The sequence below is a fragment of the Lissotriton helveticus genome, chromosome 12 (genome assembly GCF_964261635.1).
Source record: "Lissotriton helveticus chromosome 12, aLisHel1.1, whole genome shotgun sequence".
Lineage (NCBI taxonomy): Eukaryota > Metazoa > Chordata > Amphibia > Caudata > Salamandridae > Lissotriton > Lissotriton helveticus.
Genome location: NC_136073.1, coordinates 148,007,246 through 148,034,972, shown reverse-complemented (window position 1 = coordinate 148,034,972; position 27,727 = coordinate 148,007,246). Strand labels below are relative to the sequence as shown.

At 47.1% G+C, this 27,727-nt stretch overlaps 1 protein-coding gene across 1 annotated transcript in view; it reads left to right on the top strand.

Annotated features, from left to right (window-relative positions):
• LOC144798552 (hydroperoxide isomerase ALOXE3-like) overlaps positions 1-24,242 on the top strand; it is a 105,642-nt gene extending 81,400 nt beyond the window's left edge. Inside the window, exon 14 of the mRNA XM_078669488.1 lies at positions 23,582-24,242. Coding sequence (XP_078525614.1) covers positions 23,582-23,761 — 180 coding nt within the window. The 3' untranslated portion in view covers positions 23,762-24,242. The remainder of the gene's footprint in view (positions 1-23,581) is intronic.
• The last annotated feature ends 3,485 nt before the right edge of the window (positions 24,243-27,727 follow it).

The following is a 27,727-nucleotide window of genomic DNA, read 5'->3' as shown; positions in this document are numbered from 1 at the left end:
TGTCATGTGCACTGCTAAACTCCTAGGCTCCTAGGCTAATCACCCCATATATATTGGGATCCTATTGTTAGGACCATTACATCATTAGGCGGGGTTACGTTCCTTGTTTTATTTACAGCAGTTTAGTGTGTCTGCGCTGGGCTCCAAGATGGACGCCATGACTTACAGAATGGACCGCATGGCTGAAAGACTTGACAAACATGCGGAGAAACACGATATGGCGGAACGGAGAATCACGGAGGTTGAGGAAGCACAGACTGAGTTGGATACAGCCCACAGGAGAGTGGAGAACCTGATGAGATCCCTTCAAGACAAGACTGAAGACTTGGAGGCGCGTTCGCGTCGCTGAAACCTCCGCATCACGGGCCTGCCGGAATCCACTCAGACTGGCAAAATTGAACTCTTTGAGCGGCTGCTTACCACCCTCCTGGGAGGGGGGGTATTTTCGACGATGTTCGTGGTGGAACGAGCACATCGAACTCTGGGTCCGCAACCAAAGCCGGGACTGCCTCCCCGCCCGATTTATAGCGAAGCTCCTCCACTACAGGGACAGTGACACGGCTCTAAGGCTGGCACGAGCCAAGGCGGATCTACAATATGAAGGCTCTGCGATTTCCATATTCCCGGATTTCACAGCTAGAGTGCAGGAAGCACGTAAACACTTTGCTCCACACAAGAAACGCCTTAGGGAATTGGGCTTGGACTACGCAATGCTGTATCCAGCCAAATTGCGTGTCAACAGACCAGGCCACTCGCACTTCTTCACTGACCCTACAGAAAGCGCTGAAGAGCTGGTCTAAGGAAAAGAGGAATGGCCACTCTGACCAGCAGGCGTGCAGTGACAAGAGCCAACTGGATGAACAGGAGTGATCGGGTGTTTGGTGCTCCAGGACGAGGTCACTTAGTGGCGGACACTGGTCCCTACTGTGAGCCCATGTTGATCCGAGGAGATGGAGTGGACTAATAAACTCGCCCTACTTACAGACTGATCTACTGCAGATAAGTGGAGGCCGGGTTTCTGGGGGGATGCACCTGCTAATTGGTAGTTGTTTTAGATAGTTAGCTGAGTGGAGTAATACAGTTGTGCACCCTCCTCTCTCGTCCTAGGGATTGGGGTTTGTTACCACTTCTGGGATGGGGGGCGAGACTCCTGTCTCCTGGAGCTGAACAATGTGTTATATGGAACTGCTCTGTTTATTACTAAGGTGGTGTGTGGCGGGGGGGGTGGGGCCTAGACTTCACTAACGGAGTTGCTGACACTGTCTGGCGAGCTTGGTCCCTCTGTGGGAGTTGTAGACAACTTGTTTCATGTTTTTGCATCGGGCGGGTTGGGTGGGATGGGGACCGGCAAGGCCATGTTGGGGTGAGTCTGCTGTGGGAGGGGGGTGGACGTTCTGGGAATGTGGTTGTCGCACTGTTCACTTTTCTGCCTGCTAGCAGGGACAGTCCTAGTCTTCTGTTTTATATGGTTCTGTATGGGTACATCACTCTTCGGACTTCCACACTACACACTTGGGGCCCTGCTCCAAATAGTCCATCTTGCCCAAATTGCCGATCTGCTCACGGCACCTCACTGTCTCCTTCCAATGCTCCCACTAATCGCTTTTCTGATCGCTTTGAGGTATACAAGTTATTATTTCGGGTATGACTGAGTCACTCACACTTTTGGCAGACACCCCCACTGAAGTCCTGAGAACCCTGACTTTGAACGTGAGGGGCCTAAACGACTATCGGAAGCTCAGAAAGGTCTTTAATTACCTACGCAGACAGCACATCGACCTAGCACTACTACAGGAGACCCATCTCCCTCTCACAAGCAAAATGCTCTCAGCTAAAGGGTTGGAGGTTTGCAGTGTGGCGGCGGGGTTCACAACACACTCCAGGGGGGTGATCACCTGGGTTAATCCACAATCCAAACTGAAATGAACGGCGCTTGAGAAAGAGCCAGAAGATCGCTATTTAATTGCCAGATGTGTTGGTAAGGGGCATGACCTCCTGGTGGTAAATGTCTATGGTCCTAATTATGACTCCCCTGACTTTTGACATGCTAGCCCAGCGTTGCAGGACTCACAATTACTCCAGAATGCTTTTGGGGGGCGATCTCAACTTGGTGTTTGATCCGGAGTTGGATAGATCAGCAGGGCTACCCCGACGTCTGTCGGCAGCTGCCCAGTCAATGCAGGCGGAACTTGTTAAATTAGATCTAGTGGATGTCTGGTGAAGCCGACATCCCCTTAGAGGCGGGTATTCTCCCTACTCTGCCTACCATGACATCCATACCAGGATTGACTATTGGCTGGCATCACAGGCGCTCGCTCAGTGTTAAGGAATGCATGATACTACCGCACACTCTCTCAGACCACTCTCCGCTGCTCCTGACTCTGGAAACCCCTCTACAGAGGATTCCGCCATTTACGTGGCGTTTCCCCCTGTATGCGTTGCTGGATGAGGTTTTCAGGGGGAGCTGGCAGACGTAATCGATAACTTCTTTGAGACCAATGTTGGGTCTGTTAGTTTTCAAACAGCGTGGGAAGCATTTAAGGTATTCATTCGTGGGATAGCCATGTCCAAACATTCCGGCGTCCTTAAGTCCATCAGACGGCGGTTGCAACAGTTGGAGTCTCTACTGTCGGACCTTGAGGCACGACAGCGAAATGAGCCCGATGCAGACACCGCTGCGCAGATTAAACTTCTACTTACGGAATACAACGAGGAGGCTGACAGGGAGGTACAGCACATGGGCAAATATGCCTCAGCCCGCTCCTATGGCGAGGGGGAGGGACCTGGCTCCCTCCTAGCTCGACTTCTACGAAATGAATGTCGCCAACAGGGGGTGGGTGAACTGGTATCGGAATCGGGGAGGGTCCTCACGGACGACTCTGAAATAATTGAGGAATTCCGGAATTTCTATTCTGGCCTTTATAAATCCCGATCCTCCCAGGTTGAGGAGGAAATTGACGATTATGTAATCTACTTTACAATGCCTCTTCTATCAAATTCCCAGAGGGAATTCCTTATGATGCCCATTCAGAGGGAAGAGATCTCTGATGCACTGGAGGGGATGCGGTCCGGTAGTGCCCCTGGCGCAGACGGATTAACGGTGGGCTTCTATAAGGCTTTCAAGGACAAGCTGGTGCCGCTTCTATCCACACTCTTTGACATATGCGAAGAGGGAAGTATGCCGGGCTCCATGAGGGAGGCCCTACTTGTTACGCTTCTGAAGCCTGGGAAGTCCCCTAATGAATGCGGCTCCTACAGGCCCCTATCCCTAATAAACGTTGATGCCAAATTGTACGCGAAGGTATTGGCTACACGCCTAGCTCTACTGGCATCGGAGTTGGTTGCTCCGGAACAGGCTGGATTTATTCCCAGCAGGAACCTCACATATAATATCCGCACGGTATTAGGGACCATGCAACACGTGCGACAGGAGAACAAAGCGCTAGCGGTTTTCCTCGACATGGAGAAAGCCTTCGACTCTGTAGAATGGCCATTCATGATCAGAGTACTACGAAAGCTGGGGCTAGGAGAACCGTTCCTACAGATGGTAGGTGCCCTGTACTACAAACCCAGAGCCAGATTGCGAATGGATGACCGGGTCACAGACGCCTTTGATATAGGCAGAGGTAACAGGCAGGGCTGCCCTCTCTAGCCTCTGCTGTATGCTCTAATGGCAGAGCCACTGGCATGCGTGCTCCGTGAATACCATAGGAATGAAGGTATTAGCTTCCCCACATACAAGATCTGTATTTCTACTTACGCGGATGACACCTTGCTGTATGTCAGTGACCCGGAGGCTAACCTTTCTTCAGTATTGAGGGAGGTGGTTCGGAGCTCTTTCTGGATTGAAAGTGAACTGGAATAAATCAGTGGCGTTCCCCCTAACACCCGTGACATGGCAATTTGATATGGAATATCCGCTGCAGTGGATTACGGAACCGGTTAGATACCTGGGGATCCAGCTTCACCCAGATCCTGACGTTTTGGTGCGTGAAAATTATGGCGTTGCATACACTAAGTTGGTGGAGGATATAGATAAGTGGTGCAGGCTCCCTCTGTCCCTTTTGGGCCGTATCTCCATTATGAAGATGGTTGTGTTGCCCAGATTTGTGTTCCTGTTCAATAACATCCCGGTGGTCCTATCCAAAGCCTTCTTTGCAACCTTGATGCAGGCTCTCATTCGGCTTGCTTGGGGTGGTAAACAACCCAGAGTTCAATGGAAAGTCCTTATGCTCCCCTATGAATTGGGTGGGCTGGGCGCACCGCATATGGAGCGTTACTACAGAGTCGCCCAGGCGGCTCACCTGCACACATGGATACATGGGGACCGCAACACTCCACATGTTCTAGAACGTCTGTTCATGAACCCATTGCCCCCTCCGGCCACGGTGTTCCAACCGGCTGACCGCCGCATAGGTTTACTGGACTCGATTAAGTCTACTAACCATGCATGGCATACGTTGTTGAAGGAGCAGGATGGCGAGCTACTGTACTCTCTGCTGGTCCCGATAGAATGGGCGGTGTGGCTTGCTCCGCTGTGCAAAAAGGGGGTCACGCTTGCTTTACACCAATTGGGTATTGTGAAGCTGGGTGACCTCTTACAAGACGGAGTGGTTAAGACCTGGGAACAGGTCATGTCTGTTGAGGCGATGACTACGCTATTACTGCGCTTCCAATTCCAGAGTCCGCATGGCGTTACTGAAACTTTTGGGTCCTGGCTTGGCAGAACCCCCGGAAATCCCATAACTTACGTATGTGATTAAAACCTCCTCGTCGCGCAAATTGATTTACGCATTTATTTAAAAAAGGCGCGCAACATGGGGCGCAACAACCACTCTCGAAAGCCAGACTGGCATGGCAGTCCGATCTGCAAATGCAGATTGATGATGTTATGTGGAAATACTGCTGTCAAAATACCAGGAAACTGTCGCTTAATGGCAGACACAGGCTGATACACTCTTTGCAAATATTTAAAATGTATTATACTCCAGAACGTCTACATAGATACGGCCTTCGTCAATCTGCCGAATGTGAGCGTTGCCATGCCTCAGTAGCAGACTTCATGCATATGGCATGGAGCTGCCCTGATAATACATTTTGGAAAGAAGTTTTTTCGGAACTGAGCCTGATACTGGAGACTGAACTCCCTGCTAACCCAGCGCTGGCATTGCTGGGATATTCCAAGACACTCCCTTTGGCAATACGCCGCCTTACGGATATGGGCCTGCTGCTGGCTCGACGAGTTGTCGCCATATGCTGGATGAGAGGCCCTCTGCCGACCACATGCAGATGGGCCAGGGACATGCTTTACTGTAGCACACAATCACAAATTTATAGTGAGCTCCTTGCACCTAGGAATAGACCTAAAAACCTTTGGGGCCTGTACCAAACATATTTACACTTCAAGGATGGGGCGGTAACGGAACAGGGTGGGGTGGACGATGGTCAGGAGCCACTAGAAGAGTTAGTCGGACAGACCAACTAGGCACTCACTGATGCAGAGAGCATCACCTGGGGAGGGGGAGGTACCTGTCCTCACTTCTCCCGGGACACTAGGGGAGGTTCGAGGGTCATGAGCCTCCATTCGCACATTTACACTTGGGGGTATGTGGACGTAGAGGGTTTTTTGGATGATCTTGCTCTATTGGTAGTGTTGGTGGGACCGGAGAGTGGGTGGACTTATTACAATGATGGGTGGGACTGGGTCACAGCATATTCTTTTTGAGGCAAACGGTATGTGCTAGCGGGCAGTTAGTAGGTTTCGGGGGGGGTTTGTTGGGTAAAGTTCACACAATGTTTAGCAGGAAGGGACTTAGCAGGTCTACCTCATAGCTTAGCGGCCGTAATGTTGTTCTATGACAAAGACTGCCTGCATTATTTTGAGACAGGGCTGGGTAGGGGTCCCGACGCAGCATGGGAATTGAAGTCGTTTGAAAGTTATTTTCCCGCACGCCGCCGGACCCCCGGGTTGTCGGCTTACTGGCTGTGTTTGATCCGTCCTCATAGCTTGACTTTTCCGCCCATGTTTGCTGCCGGCCCTTCTGGGTTGTAGGCTGATGGCTGTGTGAGTTGTATACTACCTGAATAAAGGTTTTAAAAAATGAAGAAAAAAAAAATAATAACCTTGAAGCTAAGGGAACATCACTGTCATTTGATTTTAGAAAATTGAGAGATAAAGCTATCATGCTCAAACTAAGACCACCTGTTGAAGGTTATGAAAGCAAAGTTAATTCCATCCTTGGATTACTGTTCCATTATTTTCCACAGCAGACGTGAAAATTCTTGACGACCTTGAGATAAGGACATATAAATCAGTTTTTAGGATTCCTAGATATATTAGCTGTGCCAATATAAGACTAGAATTTAGTCTACAAAACAAATATTGACCCAACAATCTGCATTTTTAAAGACCTTATTGTCATGGTCTCGTGCTGTAGAGGGTTCTTGCAAATCAGTGTAGGCATGAGATGTGAATATGCAAGTAGTTGGGAACCCTACATAAATGAGTGTATGTAATTTTTGTCCAAATCTAGAAGACGAAGTTAGGAGTAAAATGGTTTATAAAAAACAATTCGCTATCTTGTCAACTATAATAGATACAGATGAAATTAGGAAAAAACACACTTATGGTCAATTGCAAACTCCTTTGGTAAACTGGCCCCCAACCTTATTTGTTTCATTTAAAACCCTTAATTAAGAATACATTTATGTTACGGTTCGGGAGATATCCAACTAAAGATGGAATGCCGAAATGGGAAAACAAGTGGCCCTCCAACCTAGGTAGGTTATGTGGTTCTTGTGAGTAAACCTAACAATTTGGGGCATAAAGTTACTATATGCACTAAGAAGAGCGGAAAACCATATTAAAGTCTATTAATGAATTGGAAGTAAGATCTTGTGGAAACGCCATCATCTTCTGCTTAAATGGAGCCACCACCCATCTTATTTCCCGATTTTTTTTTTTTTTTTTTTTTGTTTATTTTTATAGCTGAAAAGAAACTTTGTAATAAACAATATAAGTGAAGATATTTATGCTAAGAATTATTTTAAAAGCTGCAATGATTTTCTTGGGTTATGCATTGTCTTTAAACCGTAGTTGTTAGTTTGATAGTCCAAGTACGTTTTTTTTAATATTGCTATTAAATGTTTTTAGGGATAGTGTGGGTACACTAAAGTGTGGCTAAAGTCTATTCGTACAAATGCACTTTATTGCTAATGTTGTTTCTAACGTAATTTTACTACGGTTGGTTGTTTTTCATGTATCTTATCATTCTAAAGTTATTTGGTATATGACAACTTTAGCTGCTAGCACAAGGCACCTTAGTTTCTGCTGCTACACGTTTACTAGCTCAATTGTACTTTATTGCTAAATTTGTCTTAAATGTTATTCTTTTGGTCCTTTTTTAAATCTGCATGCCTTAAGTTTTTCTTAGAGTAATGTATTGTATAGTGTGAATTATAGCTGCTGGCACAATGCACTTTATGTTTGCATACTGATCATGTTCAGTCAAACAAACTTAGGGCTTAGCTGTAGATTTTTGCTTGGATAGAAGTGTACACTGTAGCTGCATATTTTTAATCTAATTTTGTTTTGTATATGTACTTAGCTGATTGTAATGATTTAAGTAATCCACTAATAAATATTTACTTACTTAGAGGCAGTTGTGAGCTACAAGTGTGCAGGTGCTTTTTGCTACTTATGAGCGGGTGTCTCCCCTAAACAGGCATGTACTTTTGTTTAATTACACTCCTCTTCTGAACATCTCTGCTGCTTTTAGTGAAAGGCCTCTGTCAGTGGATACCTTCTCACACGGAGCACTGCTCAGTTGTGCATTTTATAATTAATACATCATTCCTGCTTTAGGCCTACCTCTTTTAAATCCTATTTATAAAAGCAGAACTTGATCTGGAATCTGAGTAAGTGTCCTCATTGTGGTTCTCTTCCAAGAATAGGGTTTTGACCACTCATTTACTGACTAATTTCCACAGCAGCTACAGTAACCCTGTGAGTTATCTATCTGCGAATGAATGGCTGATTGAAATACTAAAGTCAAGTAATGGAATTAGACACTTACGTGCCCACTGCTTCTTAGTGTGGCAAAAAAGAACTGTTGCCAGATCTTTGAGCCTGGGCTGGTGTTAGCCTGTGTGTTGAGGGGTGTTCATGCCATCCCTGAACAGCGCTGGCGCCCAGTCATCCAGCAGCTGCAGTAATAGGGAATTACTCTAGTCCAGATCTCTCCTGAGAAAGTAAAATGAAGTTATAAATGTGGCATGCTTTCCCAGTTTTGGGTGTCACTCACAAACTGGGGAGAGGCAGCCATGCATATGTCAGTTTATTAGAACGCAAAGAGCAGCCATGGTGACTTTGCATGTTTTAGCTTGAGTTTTTACAACTATTACAGGGTGTTTAGACCCCTAGGAAGCACCGTAAAAGTAGATTATTTGTGTGTCTCTGCCATCAGGGAAGTGTTGAGTACCCAAGGTGCTAGAAACGGCCCATCTGTGTGAACTCAATTGCGAAAGCTATATTTGCATTCACAAAGTATGAGCATACAATGGATAGTTAGTACTCTGCTTCAACAGTCTCCAACCTGTATGGTTCCTGACTAAATGATTCCACAATAAATTATTTCATATCTTGTGTGTTGTTTAAACTTCAGATTTGCAAAATATGCATATTAAAATCAACATGAAGCCAGATTCCTTTGCTATGAATATTTCATTTGTACGTGTAGGTATAACAATGAGATCTTTGAGCTATGTCACATAATTAAAAAATGCATTAGTAAGCTGTTCTTCCCAGGTTGCCTTCACACTTTCACAGCTTGAACTCGGTCAGAAAAAGGTCCCCAAAATAGGAACTTACCAAAGTAATAGGTGTGACCTTGCCCAGTGCTCTCCGAAACCCAGACATCAGGAAATACATCTCTGCTGGGACTCAGAGGCTTAGCTGAACATGTCATGTTCACAAGCAAGATAGTAAGCTGGAACATGTTATGGGATGACTTCAGGGCTCAGATCTGTTCATTCTTTTCATTGAGTTCTTGTATTTGAAGTTTTGCTGCTGTCATTATAAATGCAGAACTACATGTGTGCCTGGATTCAGAGAAAAAAATGGAGCGATTAATTTCCAATTTGTTGCTGAAACTTGTGCTACATTGTCACTCAAATTGTTACGCATTGGGTATCCAAGTGTCTCACAATGGCACACTCTAAATATAGAATGTCCCACAGAGCCATACTGAAACCTTGGCAGCTATGTTTACTTACAAATAACTGGCATGAAATTTTGTCAGACACCTTTTGTAAGGTGGATTCTTACATAGATAATTCACTATGATGGAATAAATAAACAAGAGGTGATTCCCGCTTTGAACAAAACAGCTGTTTTTGTGATAAGGGGAATGCAACACACCAACAATACAACATATAGTAACTAGGTTGACTCACAATTTTGACAGGGTGTGCTGCTTTAATTCTTTTTTTAAAGACTCATGACGTGTCATTTCAGAGTGATTTTGTAAAAGTCTGATCTAAGATGATCCCTGCACTTCTGTATGCAGACGATGTGGCAATTTTTAAACAGTTCTATATTTTATTGATTCACTTAATTTAGCCACTAATTTTATGAAATCACACACAATGTCAACAGGCCCTCGAAAGGTTGCCACGGTTAGGTCTAGTTAATTGTGCCTCCTTACAAAAAACAAAGTACCAACCTTCCCATATCTAGGGGTGCTATTTGACGAGCGAGGGTCCTTGTGCGCACAACACAATGTTTTGGCAAGAGCGTCTGGTGCCACACTGGACCTTGCCAAAATATTGGTATTTACAAAGAAAAATGTATCCCTATAGCCACGTATAAGTGTAATGTCTGGGGCTATAAGGATGTGAGTGACATCCAAGGGGTCGAGTAACAAATTTATGCGCAAGCTTTTGGCAGTCCCATTCACCACCCGGCGTTCATTCTATACGAGGAGCTGGGTGTAGGATATTTCACAGATCTGACAGCAGTAGCCCCACTGTTGCACTTGCTGAGAATCTGGGCCTGTCCTACCCCTACTTTAAATCCACTCATTATTATGGATCACACTGCACTTGAAGGGGCTTTACGCATTCCCTGGCTTAAATATATCAAGGAACAGAAAATATAGCTTGGCTGTCCCAATTTGTATCTAAATACAAAGCCCTTCGGCACGGCAGCCATTAGCGATATTAAACAGCAGTTAATGGCCAAATGGCAGAGGATTAGGTAAAATAAGGAGCTAGCTAAACCCTTGTGAGGTTTGTCACACGGAGGTTGAGCCCACAGGAAGAACCATACCTATTTCTTTGTCACTAATACTTATCACAGTTTTGTGTTTACTAGATTCTGTTTGAACCTGGTCTCCTGGCTATTGGCATTACCTAAAGGCTATACGAAAACCTGGCATATTAAAGCCCTGGCCATGTGACAATTTCTCAGAGCAGGACACCATACATTGAATTTTTTTCTGTGACTATTATGACCGCCTGCGTAGAAGGTTTATACTTCCGTTGCTCAAACTGTCAATTTGTCCAAGTAAGGCCTGCATTAGTAAATCTTCAAATGCCATTCCCCTCCCCCCATAGTCTGCTTCAGGATTCGGAGCTTTTTAACTGGTGCCAGTGGACACAGGAAGAGGTTGCCTTCGCATGAGCTAGTCTCTTTTGGCTGTATCCAGGGATCACTATGCGCCATCCCGTGTTTCAATTCAGACCACACCATAACATAGCGATTGACCGAATACTTCTGCATTATAGCACTTTATACACTGCGTTCTTTGCTGTTTGCAAACTTCGTCTTGGAAATAACAGCATTTGTCTTTTTATTGATTTGTATAGTTGATTTAAGTCAAACAATGAGATGGCAAGGGAAATGCAGGGTGCATCTGTATCCCCAGTATAATGATAGACTAAACAAATGTGGACAAACCCACTATTTTGGTATGGTACAATCACTATTGTGGTTGGTACATGGACCCACTAGGTTTGTTTAAAAGACCCCTCACATACCAACCTGGTTGGTGTCATGCTTCATCATTGGGGTCCAAACAGGGTGGCTGAATGCCCCCGGTTGTGCTACGACACCCGATTACAGAGGAGCTGGTGTGGTGTGAATGAGTGATGTGACGTGAATTATACTTAAAAATATATCTGAGAATCCTTGCCTGTAAACTCTAAGTGGTGGCCCAGGATATGGTTAAAAAATGTGTAGTGCCACTAGTAGGAAATTGTTGTCCTTAGTTGACTTCGTGAGTGGTCTACATGTTTCAGCTCGCGAGAGATTATGGAAGGGACTTTCTTCAGGACAGGTTAGTGAGCCTAGTGAGTGGTAAAGTGGAAAGAGCCACGTGAAAAGTGAAATCCCTACACACGCGCTAAGGTGTGTGGTCTAAAGTGTCAGCGTACTTGCGGACACTTGTAAAAACACTATGTGAAGGTTTTGGGCAGCTGATCGAGGCTCTGGAGGGGTCTCATCCGATGTCCCATTTGGTCCCAGCGACTTTGGAATACGGGAGATCGGAGCAGGTTTAAAGACTGGTTACTTGCCGAGACCAAATTGGGACATCGAATGAGGCCACACCAGAGCCTCAATCAGCTGCCTAAAACCTTTACAAAGTGTTTTTACAAGTGTCTATAAGTACGTTGACACTTAAGACCACACACCTTAGCCACAGATCCCCTCATTCATCGTCCCGTCCATCTCCCAGGTGGACTCCCCATCAGTCCTAGAGCTCTGTCAAGATCCAGATCATGCACAAGATCTAGGCATTTTTCCAGATGTACATCCTCCACTTCTACAGTAAGTTATTCACTGACCTTGTGAGGTTCTCCATCACCTCGCATTTCTCCAGTGGATGACATCACTACCTGGTAAGAGGAGCTGCAAAGCTCTAATATATAGATGTCATTTCCTACACCTTCTACGTCGGTTATGTTTGAGACACTTCACCACCACTCTGCATCAAGACCACGCCTTCCTTTATAGCCAGATCTCTTAAAGCCAGCAATGAAATTGTTTGACTTTTTGCCTCCATTGAGGCTACAGAAAAATATAGACCTCCTGAGCAGGATTCAATCTTCCTCCACTCACACCCACCTCCAGACTCAGTGGGCATATTGATGGCCAAATAAACACCATGCCTCCTATGTACCACCCAATGAAGAGAACAAAACAGCTGGACTCTGTAGGCTGCAGTCTGTAGCACAGCTGCATCCACCATGAAAGTGGCCAGTCCAGCTGCCCTCCTAGGCAGGTCTGATTGAGCATTCTGAGACTATTCAAAAGTTTGCAGATCTTCTCAGAGACAGACTGGAAGACTTCCTAGAAATAGTCAACAGCAGCCTCATGGCTTCCAATCAAGTCATTAGTGCCACAGCTGATTCTTCGTCATTGTTGGCACATAAATATAGTTTTGGCATAGCCTCACAAAGGCATTCTTTGCTTCGTCTTACAACTCCTAAACCGGAGTCTCAACAGAGGCTCCTAAATCTTCTTTTCTTGGGTTCTACCCTCTTCGGCAGCCACACTGAGATGGCTAAGATGCAATCAAAGAACGAGACTCTTAAGGTGCTAGGCCTAGAAAAGCCAAAAGAGCAAAGACTGTCTTCCAAGTCCTACTAGCACCAGTATCTCTTTGAGGGTTCCAATCTTGCAATGGTATCCAGGTTGCCACGAGCCACAGCAGCAACAACCTAAATAGCAGCATCGAAGGAAGCCTGGAGTAAAGATCCACCCAACAGTATACCCAAGGGGGTAAATCGACAACCGGTTCCAAGCCATGAATCTATCTCCCCCCCCCCCTCCCCCTCCCCCTCCCCCTCCCCCTCCCCCTCCCCCTCCCTCTTCAGTTACCCACTCCTGTAGGTCTCTGGCAGAGTGGCAAAAAATCCCAAAAGACACCTTAGTATTGAATATTATTCAAAACTGGTATTGTCTCAGATTCACACAAGTTCTCCACTGACCATACCACCAAAACCATTCAATCCCCATCTGCATAGGCTACGATCGGAAGTCAACATCCTGCTGCAGAAGCATGCAGTCGAGGTGGTTCCTCACAAACCACGAGCAACAGGCATTTACTCCATATATTTTCTGGTCAAAAAGAGAGGCATTCATTCAGATTTATTCTGGACTTGAAATAAGGAAACAAATGTATTTGGGCATAGAGGTTTTGGATGCTGGCATTGCATCAGATCGATCCCTAACTACACCAGTGAGTGGCTCTGCTACACATACCTCCATGAAGTGTGCTTTCATGTACAAATCACCAAGAAACGTTGCAAATTCTTGAGGTTAGTCATGGGGTAGGATCATTATCAGTACCAGGTTCTTGCATTTGGCCTCAAGTAGGCACCCAGAGCTTTTTCAAAGTTGCGTGGCAGTTGTAGTTTCCTACCTCTGGAAACATTGACCCTTTGTCTACCCCTGCCTAGTTCATTGGTTAATCAAGGAGTCCACTCCACAGGAAGCCTAGCTACAATACACCCTCATGTATCTTCCTCACTCCGAATGCAAGACTTCACATGCATCCTATTTAGGAGTGTCTCGAGGATGAGTGGGACCAATTGACAAGGAACTGGGAGGACAATATCATTCTCTCCCCTCATTCAAAGCGGTCTCTTAAATGGTGGTTTTCGCCAACCAACCTTCAAGAAATGCCTTTTCACCAACACATTCCCTCCTATCCGACCGTAATGATGAATGCATCACGGCTTAACTGGTGAGCCCACATGGATTATCTCTTTATTCAGGGTGCATGGTCTCCTAGATAACCTAGTAATCTCCTATCCAGGCAGTTCACTTAGCGTTAAAAGCTTTTCCCCTGTAATTTAAGACCCAGTCCTGCTTGCTCAAACTGATAAAACCACCATGTTCTACCTCCAGTGGGGGGGGGGGGGTAGGGGGTAGGGGGAAAGGGGAATGGGGAAGGGAGGGGAAACTAGGTCCAGACACTTATCCCACGAAGAGCCGGGGCAAAGGCTCATAGCCAGGAACCTAACCGGTGTACAATATGTTCAGGCAGATGCCCTCAGCAGAGTTCTGCAAGAAAATATTAATGGGTCCTTCAAAATGTCGTGCAAGCTGTCTTCAGGCTATGAGGAGCTCCAGACATTAACTTGCTTGCCACCACGGAAAGCAAAAACTGCCAAGACTTTGCCTCGATACTTCCAAGCAGGGACTCTGGGGAATGCCCAGCGGAACCACTGGTCCAGCAGATTTCTCTACGCTTTTACGCCGATTCCACAGATCCTGTCCGTTCTCAAATTGTCCTATTCAAGAGATGGAAACATCTCCATAACCACATCGGGGCCACAACAATGGTGGTTCATGGCCCTTCAACAGTCAGAGCAGCCATGTCTCAAACTGCCATGCAGACCAGACCTGGTAACTTAGTTCGGAGGCAATCCCACCCCCTCCATCCCTCCTCCTTGAATTTGGTGGCATGGCTCCTGAGTTAGTGCAGTATAGACACTTCAACCAACCACAACACTGCATTCACATCCTCAAGGAGGCTAAACTGCTGTCAACCCATTCAACATATGCCTTCAAGTGAAAGATATTTTGCATTTGGTGTTAGAAGAATGTAAACCCTACAACTTGCCACAAATGTCGTTCTTCCCTACCTTCTCCATTTGGCAAAATCTGGCTTGCAATTCTCTTCCATAAAGGTTCACTTGGCCGCCCTTACTGCCTACTGAAAATGTCTTTCACAAACCTTTTTTTTTTCTCTCAATCTCTGTGATCAAGGATTTGGGTTGAAGGCGGTGTTCCCTCCCATTAGGCATCCTTTCCCTCCCTGGGAGTTTAACAGTCCTATCACCACTCTTGCTGGATCCTTTTGAACCCATTCGTAAGTCTTCCCTGCAGCATCTCTCATGGAAAACTACTTTCCTCATAGCCATCACATCTCGTAGGGTTAGTGAAATCTAGGCATTATGTTCTCCAAACTTTTTTTTTTTTTTTTTTAATTTGAAAGATTTTTATTTAGAGTTGCAAAGTAGTACACCGCTATTTAGCCAACAACCCGGAGGCAGGCAGCATCAATAAGTACAATCAGGTCTCTCTTGGCGGTCACAGGTCGTACATACTCGCTGACAGTCTGCAACATGTTGTATGTGATATATCTCAGGAAGAAAAACAAAGGAACAAACATTTTGAACTAAACCTAAAGCTGCTGTGTTTCGTTATGTCAATCCTCCCCACACATTTAGTATCGTGTCACCATCTCATAGGCGGGCCCTTAAGTCTCCGGCCAATAGAAAAAGGAGGGATGGGGGGGGGGAAGGGAGGGGCGATTGTATGTCTGTCGACTTACCCCTGGCAGTCTACTCATTCAAACAGTCTCAGGTGAGGGGCTAGCGCCCTCCCATCCCCTATCTCCGCATCCTCTGTACCAGCGTTAACAGTCACGTCGCAACATCATCCAGGCTCTCGCATTCCTGCTATTCGAAACCCCATCCTTTCACATCCACACACTGTCCACCCTCAGTCATCCAGTATGGTGTCAGCCAGCAGGCTTGTCAGGGGCTGCCATACATCAGCCGGTCTGGACCTCAGTGGGAGTAGTTCCCAGTAAGTAGTCAGCTGATCCCGACAGTATAGTGCCGAGTTAACCCAGCCTTTTACCCCAGGAGCGCCCTTTTGCTTCCAATGTAGTGCAATCTGTCTCTTCGCCAGTAGCAGCAGCATAGTGATCAGTTTCCTTGAGGCACAGGGTATTTCAGCTACCATTCCCAGAAGCGCCACCAGGGGATCCGGAGGCAACCGCTCTCCCAGGATTTGCCCCAACTTTGAGAACACCTCAGCCCAATATTGCTGTATAGGAGTGCATGTCCAAGTTAGGTGGAAGAAGTCTGCGTCCAGGGCACCACAACGCCAGCAGCGAGAGTCGGATATTAATCCTAGTTTGAATAGCTGAGCCGGCGTGCGGTACAGCCTATGCAGAAAATTAAAGTGGATTAGCCTCAATCTGTAATTGGGAGACAGGTTCTCCAACTGAGTGCAGCTGAATGTCCATTGTTTGTCCATTATGCTGAGTCCCGTCTCAGCCTCCCATTTTGCTTTTGAATCTGGACATATCCATGGTGCCGTATCTTGTGTTATTTTGTAGATTCTAGTGATCAACTTATGCGGAGATTTGGTCGTCAATACGTTTTCCAACGCCGAGACCGTCGGCGGCACCAACGGGAACATCGGGTACCTTGCCCTACATGCCGCCCTGAGCTGATAATACAGGAGTAGCCCAGATGCTGTGGGGAGCTCTGGACCGCAGATGTCTCCCAGCTCCACGAAAGTGTCGTCTGGGTAGAGATCGCTAGCAACCAAAAGCCCGCACTTACGTGCCCTTTCAGATACCGCCGCATCCAGCAAGGGACCCAGTAATGGATTACTACCAAGCGGCATCGACGGAGCATACAGTTCAGTAATGCCCGCACGTTTCGCTATGTTTTGCCAGGCCCATCTTGTTGTTTCAACTGTGTTCACATCTTCCGGCGAGCGTTTGTATTTTTGGTAGACCGTCGTGGCTAGGGGGACGGGTGCCGACACGTCCATCTCGATCGCCACATGTGGCTGATACGGGATCGGGTGTTGCCAATAATGCAGGTATTGAGCCTGAGCACAGTATGCATACAGCTCAAAGTCTGGAGCCGCCAGACCACCCTGTTTAAAGGGAAGAGTCAGTACCTTCCACTTGATTCTGGGCTGTTTGCCCGCCCATACCAAGTCCAGAATCGCAGAGCGTATGCACCTAAAGAACGACATGGTAAGTGGCAGAGGTATGTTTGCAAATAAATAAATATAAAAAATTTCGGGAGTATAACCATTTTTGTTATGGCTATCCGGCCCGTCATCGACAGCGGCAAGGTGACCCATTTTTTCACCTTCGTCTCGAGCCAGTCCACTGCCTGTCCGTAATTCAACAACCATAGGTCCTGTATCGAGCGGCTAACATGGATCCCCAGGTATTTCACCTCTTCTGACACCCAGATTATGGGGAACTCAGTACTGCAGTGTACCGTCTGTCAACGGCAGTATCGTAGATTTAGACCAGTTGATGTTAATGCCCGTCAGACCACCGTACCGCACGAGTTCCCGCATGAGGGGGGTCTAGATTGTCGGCTGCGTTCTGTACAAAAATCGTTATATCATCGGCATAGAGGGACACCAAGAGCCCCCTCGAAGTGAACCCAATACTGCGCTGGGTATGGTGCTGTCGCAGTCTCGCCGCAAGGGGTTCTGTGGCGATGGCGAAGAGCAGCGGCGACAGGGGGCAGCCCTGCCTGGTTCCCCTGGAAATACATATCGTCCGTGAAATCTCACCATTGACCTTCACTCTCGCCGTAGGACCATTGTATAGAATGCAAATCCTCTGAATAAAGAGTCTACTAAAGCCCATTCTCGTGAACAGCGCTTGTAAAAATTTCCATTCGAGCGAATCAAATGCCTTGGTGGCGTCTAGTAAGGCAGCAGCCGCTTGGACCTTCGGGTCCAAGTAGTGGAGCAGGCCAAACAGTGTGCGCAGATTTTGCGAGGTCGATCTACCAGTCACGAATCCCGATTGATCCGACAGCGCTATTTGGGGCAGCATCGGTTTCAGACGTTCTGCCAGTAATTTAGCGTAGATCTTGGCATCTAGGTTTATCAGCGAGAGTGGCCTGTACGAATCGGGGCTCGTGGGATCTTTGTCCAGTTTTAAAAGCGTGATTATCATTGCTTAGCGGAGCGACGGGGGGAGGATCCCCGTTTCAATCGCTTCCATGTACAACTTATGTAACCTGGGGACCAGGATATCAGCGAATTCTTTATAGAAGGCTGCTGTAAGACCATCTGGTCCCGGCGCTTTACCCGACGGCATACCAGCTATTACCATCCCGTATGTCGTCCTGCGTGATCGGCAGGTCCATGTATTCACGCGCCCCGTTGTTAAACCACGCCAGCGCAATTGTGTCCAGGTATTCCTTTATCACTTCGTCTTCCGGTTGTAATTTAGAGGCATATAGGTCCTCATAATAGTCCGCCATAGCGTGTAATATATCATTAGGTGTCCTGATCGGCTCGCCAGTCTCACCCGTAAGTTCCAAAATATATTCCGCACCCCTTGGCTTCCGAAGCATCGCAGCCAGCTTTCTACCCGGGCGGTCACCCTCCCCGTACCTCCGAGCCTGGGCGTACTTACTTAAGAACTGCACCTCTCTATCTGCTTCCTCCTGATACTTAGTGAGGGTCGCCCTGAACGTCGCCTGGGTCTTGGCAGTAGGCAATCTGGTGAGCTCTACCTCTAGAGTCGCCAGTTCCTTTTCTAGTGCATCTAGTGTGTTCCTGATGGATCGCAAAACACCCGTTTTTAGCGCCATGCAGTGTCCCCTTGTCACCGCCTTGCACGCCTCCCATAGCGTACCAGGCGATTCCACAGTCCCTTCATTGAACTCAAAAAATTCCTCCAACTTAAGTCTCAACTCCTCCCTGAACACTTGATCTAGGAGGGCCTGCGACGGAAATCGCCAGCTGAAGGGCTGTGCGTATTGTGCAGGTGTGGACAATGTCACTATCACCGGAGCGTGGTCCGATAATTATCTTGGTAGATGTACCGCTGCTAGCACCGAGGCCTGCAGGTCCCTGGACAGCAACCAGTAGTCCAGCCGCGACCAGGCGGCCCTGTGTGCTGTAATGCAAGTGCCCTCCCGCGCCTGGGGGTGTAAATTCCGCCAGGAATCCACCAGGGACGCCTCTAGGATAATGCCTCCCAGCGCCTCAGCCGCCTTTGGGTGGTGTTCCCGGGCAGCGCCCCGTCGATCTACCGCGTCAGATAGCACCACATTGAAATCACCCGCCCATAATATTGCTGCGTCACCAAATGTACGCATTTGTCCCCAAAGAGTCTCAAGGAAGGCAGGGTTATCCTCATTCGGGCCATAGACATTCACCAGTAATACCTGCATTCCACACAACACGGCCAGAATCAAAACGTATCTGCCATCCGCATCCCGCAGCACCTGCTGTGTCACCCACTGTAGGCCACGACGGATCAGGACAGCCACCCCCCTGGCATAGTTCGAGTATGGGGCATGTATCACTTCCCCCCACCTGGAGTGCCTGAGTTGTGGGGCGTCAGTGGAACTCAGATGCGTCTCCTGGAGCATGCAAATATCTAGTAGGCATGGACCAATCTCGCCTTCCGCCTATCATTCATCCCCCTCACGTTCCAAGACATGCATGCTATGGTCGGTAATCCAGTCTTCCCACCCAAGGCAGCAGTCGCACCGGACGTCAAGCACTCACTTTCGGCCATAGTGACATTAAAATGTGAAGGCGCAACCAGCTCAGCAGAGCACTCAGCGCAATATCAATGTAATTCAAGGGCTCACGGTCTATCCCTGCCTTATCGGTGACTATCAAACAGAATATCTCCAGGGACACATTAAACACACAGCTTTGCAAAATTAACAGTGCAAACCCAACAGAGCCAATCCCCAACCCTCCCACCCCACCCGCTCCAACCCCCCAATCAGGTTGTGCAGTCATCCCCCCCCAGTACCAACCCAACATAACCAAATATCAACATCAAGAGATGGTTGAACCATAGTGTGGGATACATCCCTCGGGGTACGCAGGTGTCTGCCTACTAACCCTGTACTTTTGACAGGGCGATCGAGTGCATCGCTGTCTCAGTACGCTACAGGGTCTATTGCGCCCCAGGGCCAGCGGGGCAACGAGCAGCCATCGATAAAGAACTGGACAGGTCAATAGTAAATGCAACAATTCCCCGCAGAAGTGTAGCGCCCCCACCACCCGCAGTGGCATGATGGCATTGTCCCACTCTAACACATGAGTCCCAGCCGCGCTTCAGTACAGAAAAACATGACACTATTCAACATCACTTAGCTGGTCAGCGTCTCCACGCTTGTCAGTCTCGGTCTGCCCCCTCTGATCCTTGGCAAGCTGTTTGGCAAATTTCAGCGCCGCCTTGGCGTCCGTGAAGAAGGTGGGTTTACCACCCTCAGCTTCGCCGGGTAGATCAAGGAGTACTTTGTGCCTGTCTGTTGGAACACCTTCTTTGCGTGCAAGAATTCCCGCCTGGCTGATTGAACCTGGAGCGTGAAGTCGGGATACATAGCAATCCGGTTGCCCTTGTATTGCAAATCTGCCACGTTGCGCGCCAGTCATAGTATTGTGTCCCTGTCCCTGTAGTTTAGGATGCGCGCAAGGATTGTCTGTGGTGGAGTTCCCGGCTTTGGCACTGGCCCCAGCGTACGGTGTGCCCTTTCCACCAGGAACATCGGGGACAGTTCCGCTCCAAACAGATCTTTTAGCATTTGCTCAACGTAGCGCTCCATATTCGCTATGTCCGTCGATTCCGCCACGCCCTTGATTCGTACGTTGTTTCTTCTGGACCTGGCTTCCAAATCCTCATTCTTCATTTGGATCAGAGAGAGCACTTTGTCCATTCCTCGCAGCTTCTTGTCAAGGTCTGATTGGCACTCCTCCGTTTCTGTCACACGTGTTTCTAGCATCCCGACCACTCCTTCCTGCTTGTCCATTCTTCTGGTCATACTGTCCATCCTAGCAGCCAGGGCGTCCATCTTTCAATCGATACCTTGCAGACTCGACTTGAGGTCCTGGAACATGGCCTTGATGTCGTCCGCTGGCAGCACTGGTCGGGCATCTCCTGATCCGGCGTTTCATTGCACGTGGACTTCTTGGTCGATTTCTCAAAGGCGAGTTTGTGCTGCCGCGTGTCGGGCTTGCCCATGGCGTCGATCAGTTCTGACGAGTGTCCAACCACGGTCCAGGAAGGCCGTGGAACCAATTCGGGCAAGTTGGGCTGCGGCGATCACAGGGTTTGAGGAATACTTGACTGGTCTCTGCGCCAGGCGGTTGTAACTTGATTCTGTAAAGGGGTCGGGCACCCACGCCAGCCAGCAGGTGCACCGCAACCACCCCCCCCCGCACCACGTTGTTCTATCCTAGTGCGTTCAGGGCCGCACGTCCACACAAGGATATCCCCAACACGCAAAGAAAAGGAGAGCAGTGCAGCGATGCACCTCCAACAGTGTCAGCCGTGACTGGACAAAATGGCGGTCGCCGGCAAGCACTAATAGGCCCAATCAATGTCCATTGGTGTATTTCCCAGGGTATCAGGGTCCGAAGTGGCCTCGCGCCACACAGCAGGGCAGCCGTTTTCGATCCGCTCACCAGGTGGCACTCCGTTTCTCCGGCTATGTCTTGGCGCCCCCACCGCGTCCTCCGCTGTGTCTGTGCGCCGGCAAGCCTGCGCAGCGCGGCTTCTCACCGACACGTCTACGGGCGTCTGCTTCTTCACCTATGGTGCGGGCGCGTGCGGTGATGTCCCCCATACCTGGCAGCGCTCACCGCAGTTAGGCTTGGCCAATTAGTCTCCAACCAGGCGGCACCCGCAGGATGGGCCGAGCCGGGCACCCCCACACTTCCGGCCGGCTCGCATTCACGCAAGCTCCCCGGCGTCTCTCGCCGCTGCAGGCCCCACAGCGCAGGGAGATCGGAGAGTCGGCACCACCGCGGGCCGGGGCACAGGATCGTCGGAATTGCACTCGATAGGGCGGGGAAGCCCCGCAAGCGCACAGGGCACAACACCCGAGCTCCAGAGACAGTTAAGAGCGGATTAGTCACGGATTAATGGACTCGATCGGCAGAGCTCACCACTCAGGCAGCCAGTCCGCTCGGCAGCCAAGCCACGCCCCCATGTTCTCCAAACTTAACAGGTTTTCACTCTAAGGAACAATTTTGGGCAAGTCCTCATCGCTACCTTGTTAAAGTTGGATCTGATTCTTAGGTCCGAGTATTTCATTATCAACCTTCTTTCAGCATCCTTCATCCCTGACTGAAAGAACGCATCATTCACAGGAGGTGAGGAAGGTCAAAGTTTTATTTTGGTAAGACATGTGGCATGCGTAGATCAGACAAATTGTTTCTCAATTATGGCCTGGGACTGTACAGGTTTAGTCGCTTCCAAACAATCCATCTCCCGATGGATAGTGTCTTGCATATGGTTATGCTACCAAAAGGCCAACCAGATTGTCAGCTAGACCTAAATCCTATTCTACTAGAGGCAAAACAGCTACTGCTGCTTTGAAGAAAATGTCCCTATAGTGGATATTTGTAAAGCAGCTACATGGAGATCTGTTCACACACTCACCAAGCACTATTGTTTGGATTTGGATGCTTGAGCAGATGCTTCAGTAGGAAAAGCAGCTCATTTATTTGCTTAATTCTGTTCTATCTTCACTCCTCTGATTTTTGTTTTCCACCACTCTAGGTAGGGATTGGCTTGTTCTATTTACATGCGTACGACTATCAATTGAGTTCCCCCTATGAGAAGGTATGGTTTCTTACCTGTAATCTCGGTTCTCTCTTGGGAGAATCTCCTTTGAAGTCCTAAGCAACCCTCTCAAGGTGGACATAACGGAGAACATTATTGGACTTTCCGATTACTGACCTGTCATCAAAAAGTACTGAGGCAACTGCCACCTGCTAGGCTTGATGGGATACTGGTGGTCTCTGGGTCCTTACAGCTGGAGACTTTGCTTTGAATTCGCATAATAGCAGCCTTAAGGGCTACACTGTCCGACTATCCTTAAGCTTCTACTTTTACAAAAAGGGTTTGAAAGATTTAAGCTTGTATATAACATTTTTACCTACAATTATAGATATATGGACACAGACCCTTTTGTATACACAATCTGAAGAATTTCACCACTGTAGCCTGTGCTTATAAGCTACATAATATGTTAAGTGCATGTACAGGCCTTCCCGAACAAAGGTGACTGTCTACACTTAAGATATTCTATGGACAGGTGCTCTGGGATTCCTGCACATGGGCAGGACTATTGAAATGCCTATGACTTAAATGGTGATTCCCCTAAGAGAACTGCTATTACAGGTAAACAAATACCTTACAAGCTATTCGTGGATTAATGTCAGTGGTGTGAAAGTACAGGACTATTTTTCTTGCATTAAACATGTTGTATCCATGTGTGGAAACCCCAAGGTTTCTGGCAGAGTATGAGAAAGTACAGATGTATTAAAGTCAATTCAACTCTACACAGGGGTGTTGGTGCAGAGGTGAAGAGAAAGTAAAGCTTCTCAGTTTTTTTTGGGGGGGGTGGTGGGGGAGAGTTAAGATTCATGGGAACTATCCAACAGCTGATCGTAGAGAAGCAGTCACTCCTAGGAAGATTGTATGAAAGAATAGTTGCATAATTCTTGCAAAAGACACAGTAGCAGCCACCGGAGATGCTGCGAAGGGAGCTGGTGTATAGGGAGAATAACGCTGAGCCTTGGATAGACACTTGAGAAACCCAGAGTTGTCATGGGATCAGTGTTTATCTCTTCGGGTGAGGTCAAAGGTCAGAGGACCACTGAATAGTACAAAAAGGGGAGGGAGGAAAGAAAAGCGGATTCCATGTTTAGGCTAGCCTGATCACTTAAAAGCAAGGAACATTAGGGCAGCAACAAACAAAGCATTCACCAATCTACGCTCTGTATGAACTAATTAATGTTTTTTTTTTTTTATAGAGGCCTTTAGGCACATTCCCTGATGAACATTTTACAGAGGAAGAACCCAAACGGTGCATCAAAGCTTTCCAGGAACGCCTGTCCCAGATATCTGCAGAGATTGAAAGTAGAAACGCATCCCTGCCTCTCAAATACTATTACCTCAACCCCAAAGTGATTGAGAACAGCGTGTCCATATAACAAACAAACCAACCCGAGCATCCCACGCTCCACACTAATCAGTAAATTGCATCTATTGGCCAGGATACCACTCTGTTCTGGATCCTGACCAGTCAAGTATTGACATCTCTGGACCTTGGACAGTCACTTCAAGGGTTCCAGTGTTAGAGGTGCTAAAAACAGAAACTGACAGTTTTTTTGGAATATGTCAAGTGCAGAGAGAAGCTTTCACAGAAAGCAAGTCATTTCATTTCCAAACTAGATCTAATTGACATCTGGCCTCTTCTACATATCTGTCTTAGAGGAACTTCAAAGATGATGAAACCAGAGGTATCCCTGTTGTCGCGCAGGACGTTTAAGAAAACATTGATTCTCTGAGAAAGTGATGCATGTAATTGATGCGTACCTTGAGTATTCATATGTAGGCACACTGGTTAGCTGTTAGTAAAAGGGTTTAATAAACAAGTTTTGCAAATTGGAGACATGATCTTAAAATGCGTTCTTTTCTTTGAACTGTTAAATGTGTACTTGTGCCCACTTTGCTTTACTGATGTAACCCATTGATGGAGTAAATGTTTTGGGTCTGTAATGATTGAGGAGGTGAGAAACCGAAAACAAAGACTAGATTCTGTAGGATGGAAGTTACGCACCATTTGGAAATGGGGGTCAGTCTTCACCTAATGTATCTTATCTTGGAAGGAGAAACCAGCGATACCGGGGACCACGCTCCCAGCATTCTTTGCTGTGCAAGAGCCACCAGCGATTTCCTGATGCACCTGGAGGTGCATCTAAAGGGCCTTCGACTCCTGCAGTGCGAGACGTGTGGGCCAAGGGTAGGCCCATCTGCGCCTGTCGGTGACCGGAGGAGGCCAGGCAGGACCACCCCCTTGGTCAAAATCCAGGGCAACATCAACTGTTAGTACTGCAAAACGTGACTCTGGGCTCAACTTGGAATATCTTTGACATATCCCCTCCACTCCCACCCCTCCTTGATTGGTCTGTTATTACAATGGGTAAAAGGAAGGCATCCATCAAAAGTATGGGCCCAGGTAGCACAAGGAAAATGCCGCAACATGCTGCAGAAAATGTTACCCAAATGAAATTGATGAGCTTATAGAGGAGGTCAAAGTCCTCCTAGCTCCTAAACTAAGTCCTCTGGGCTCAAAATCACAAGGGGAAGGGAAAAGGTGCTTCTGGGAACCGATCCACAAACTCTGGGTATAGCATCTTTCTTTGGGATCCCGCTAGGTTTAAACTCGGTTACTATAGCCAACACTCAAAGCCATTGTAATGCTCAACAGCCTACCCCCCACCTGGCAGACTTCGCAAATAACAGCAAGGACCGCTTCGTCATCAATGTGAACTGTTCAAATAAATATTCTCTATTGGACACCCAGGAGAATGTAGTTAATGATCGCTTACATATTCCGGGGGGAGAACACAACTGCGATGAGTGCATCTGTATCTCTGGTTTAGTTGACCAATTCAACGCTCTTAGGGTTAAAATTAAATCCCTAAAGGTGACTATGGAAAAGATGGTAAACCTGTTAGTTGGTAAATTGAACACACTCCATGGTCTGGCCCAGGGACCGACAAGCCCACAAGGAAGAAGGGTTACCATGCGTACTGGACAAAACTGGGCCAGCAAAGAGCCTCCTTTAGGGACATATAAGCTACATAGCAGGCATTAAGTTGTCCACCCATTCCGAAAGTCATAGTAGAAATGACACCTCACCTTTTGACAATACACCCAAACAGGATTGTGTCCCCCCTGAGGGAAATGCTGTATGTAAAATTTGTCAAACTGGCTAAGGTTGACCTGAACTACAAACCTCATAACATTTTTACCAACAAAAAACACGTAGGTGACACTAAGGGAATCTCCAACAGACAATGTTTTGACCTTTACATGATCAATGTCCCTAAGCCCCCGATGCCCTGAAACATGAGGGTTTAGTGAATAAAGTGACCCACTGGATTTGTCTCAAAGGGACGCCGTTCAATCATAAGGGAGGATAGAACTAATGTTAGAAAGTTTACAGTAGGAAATCTTGAGTGGGACTATATCGGAGTGACCTTCATTGATGTGGCCCTAGCGGAGGGCCTAATGTCATTAGAATTGTGTTTTAGACCAGATACTGATCTCCAAATATCCCTAAAACTGAAACCTTCCTGTTGCATATTGGATGCACCTGTCAAAAGCCTACAAAATCGTCCCTCCAGAGTAGCACAACCCCAGAGTACCTTCTAGTCTCTCAAATGATGGGTCTACAGTGTAGAGGGGACCCGACCTACTTAATGCCAAAGGAGAACACGCATCAGAGGAAGAACCTATCCAGGCCATCTCGAGTCATAGGGTCGTCAGTGATGGCCTAAAATTATTTTCTTGGAAAGTAGCGGGCATCAAGTTTAAACTCCCTGACCTTAAGCGGGGAATGTTCATCAACTCATCACATTATACTCATCCAAGAAACATGGGCCATTGAACCGATGCCTCGCTCCGCTTTTAGTGAAAGTGCAGCAAACTCTTCGGCTGGGCGACCATCAGGCGGCCCTGTAATATGGCCAAGACTGGACTTTTTTCCAGTGGTCAAAATGCTTCCTACTAAATCCAAAGACCTACTTGCCTTAAGACAATATTAACACCTGGTTAGGTCCCAGACATATAACTTTAGTAAGCCTATACAGCAGGTCAACACCCCCAAATGTGCAATCACCCATAGTAAGCAGGCTAGATACCCTTCTGGGACCATTTGCCCAGAAAGCCTTAAATTGTAGCAGGATATTTTAATATCTGCATTCATTTGAGGAGTGTAGACATTTGGAAGTATTGCCCTCCCGGAACATATGAAAATAATAAATATCAAAGATGGGCTCTCAAATTATTGAGCTTATCACTGATTTATGGCCTAAGAACTGTAAATGGTAAAACCAAATTTGATCTTCCCCACCTTTGAAAGGTCATAGCGAATCAAGAATTGATTTATATATTAGTGAATAAGATTTGTATGATATGTAAGTTATTACCAGATTGCACTGCGACCATCTGGCGCTAAGCACATCTTTTTCTATGACCAGCTTCAGTGATGTAAAACTGGGAAATAGTAGTTTCCACTGCGTTAATTATAACTTCATACAATCTGAAGTGTTAAGTGGGCAGAATTGGTGGCAGATGAAAACAAACTGACACTTGTCTATAATCTGTTTGTCTAAACTTTCCCAGATCGACTTAGTCAATGCTAATAACACTAATTTTGTTACTGTACACTGAATTCATGAACACACAGACCGTGTATCATGAGGGAACAGAAGAGGAGCTCTCAAAAGGAAAATGCCATCTGGTATTATAAAGCATGTTTATGAAAGACCCACCTGCTGAGGGCAAACCAAGGGTTGTAGGGCTGAAATCTTAAAAACCAGATGACTATAAAACCCTCTTAGCTAAAGCTAGAAGAGAATGGGAAGAGTAACAATCACAATTTGCTGAGTCCCTAGATAAGGGTGAACATAAAAGTTTCTGGAAATTAATAGCAGTTAGCCATTCTAATTCTTTAGATTCAGTGATGAAGCCTGATAGTTGGGTCACTCATTTCAGCGGTTTATATGAGTGTGCGTAGCGAAATACCACCATGGAGAGCAATTCCCTAAAAGAGGTTAGTGTCTATCAAACACCAAATGAGATTTTCCAATCTCCTACCACAGCTGCACATTCTACACTTTCATTTACCCAATCCGAAACGCACAAAGCAATAAAACAAATGGAAAAAGGCAAGGCCCCAGGAACGGATGGCATCCCTGGTTACTTTTTCGCTCACAAATAGATATCTGGTCCCCTTATTTAATAGCATTATAAAAGGCAACCTGATCCCGCCGTCATGGCAAGGTGCTGTCATTATACCCATCTACAAAACGGGTGAGAAATAAACCCTTAAATTATAGACCTATAAGCCTACTTGACAACTCGTAAAAAATCTTTTGCAGACCGGT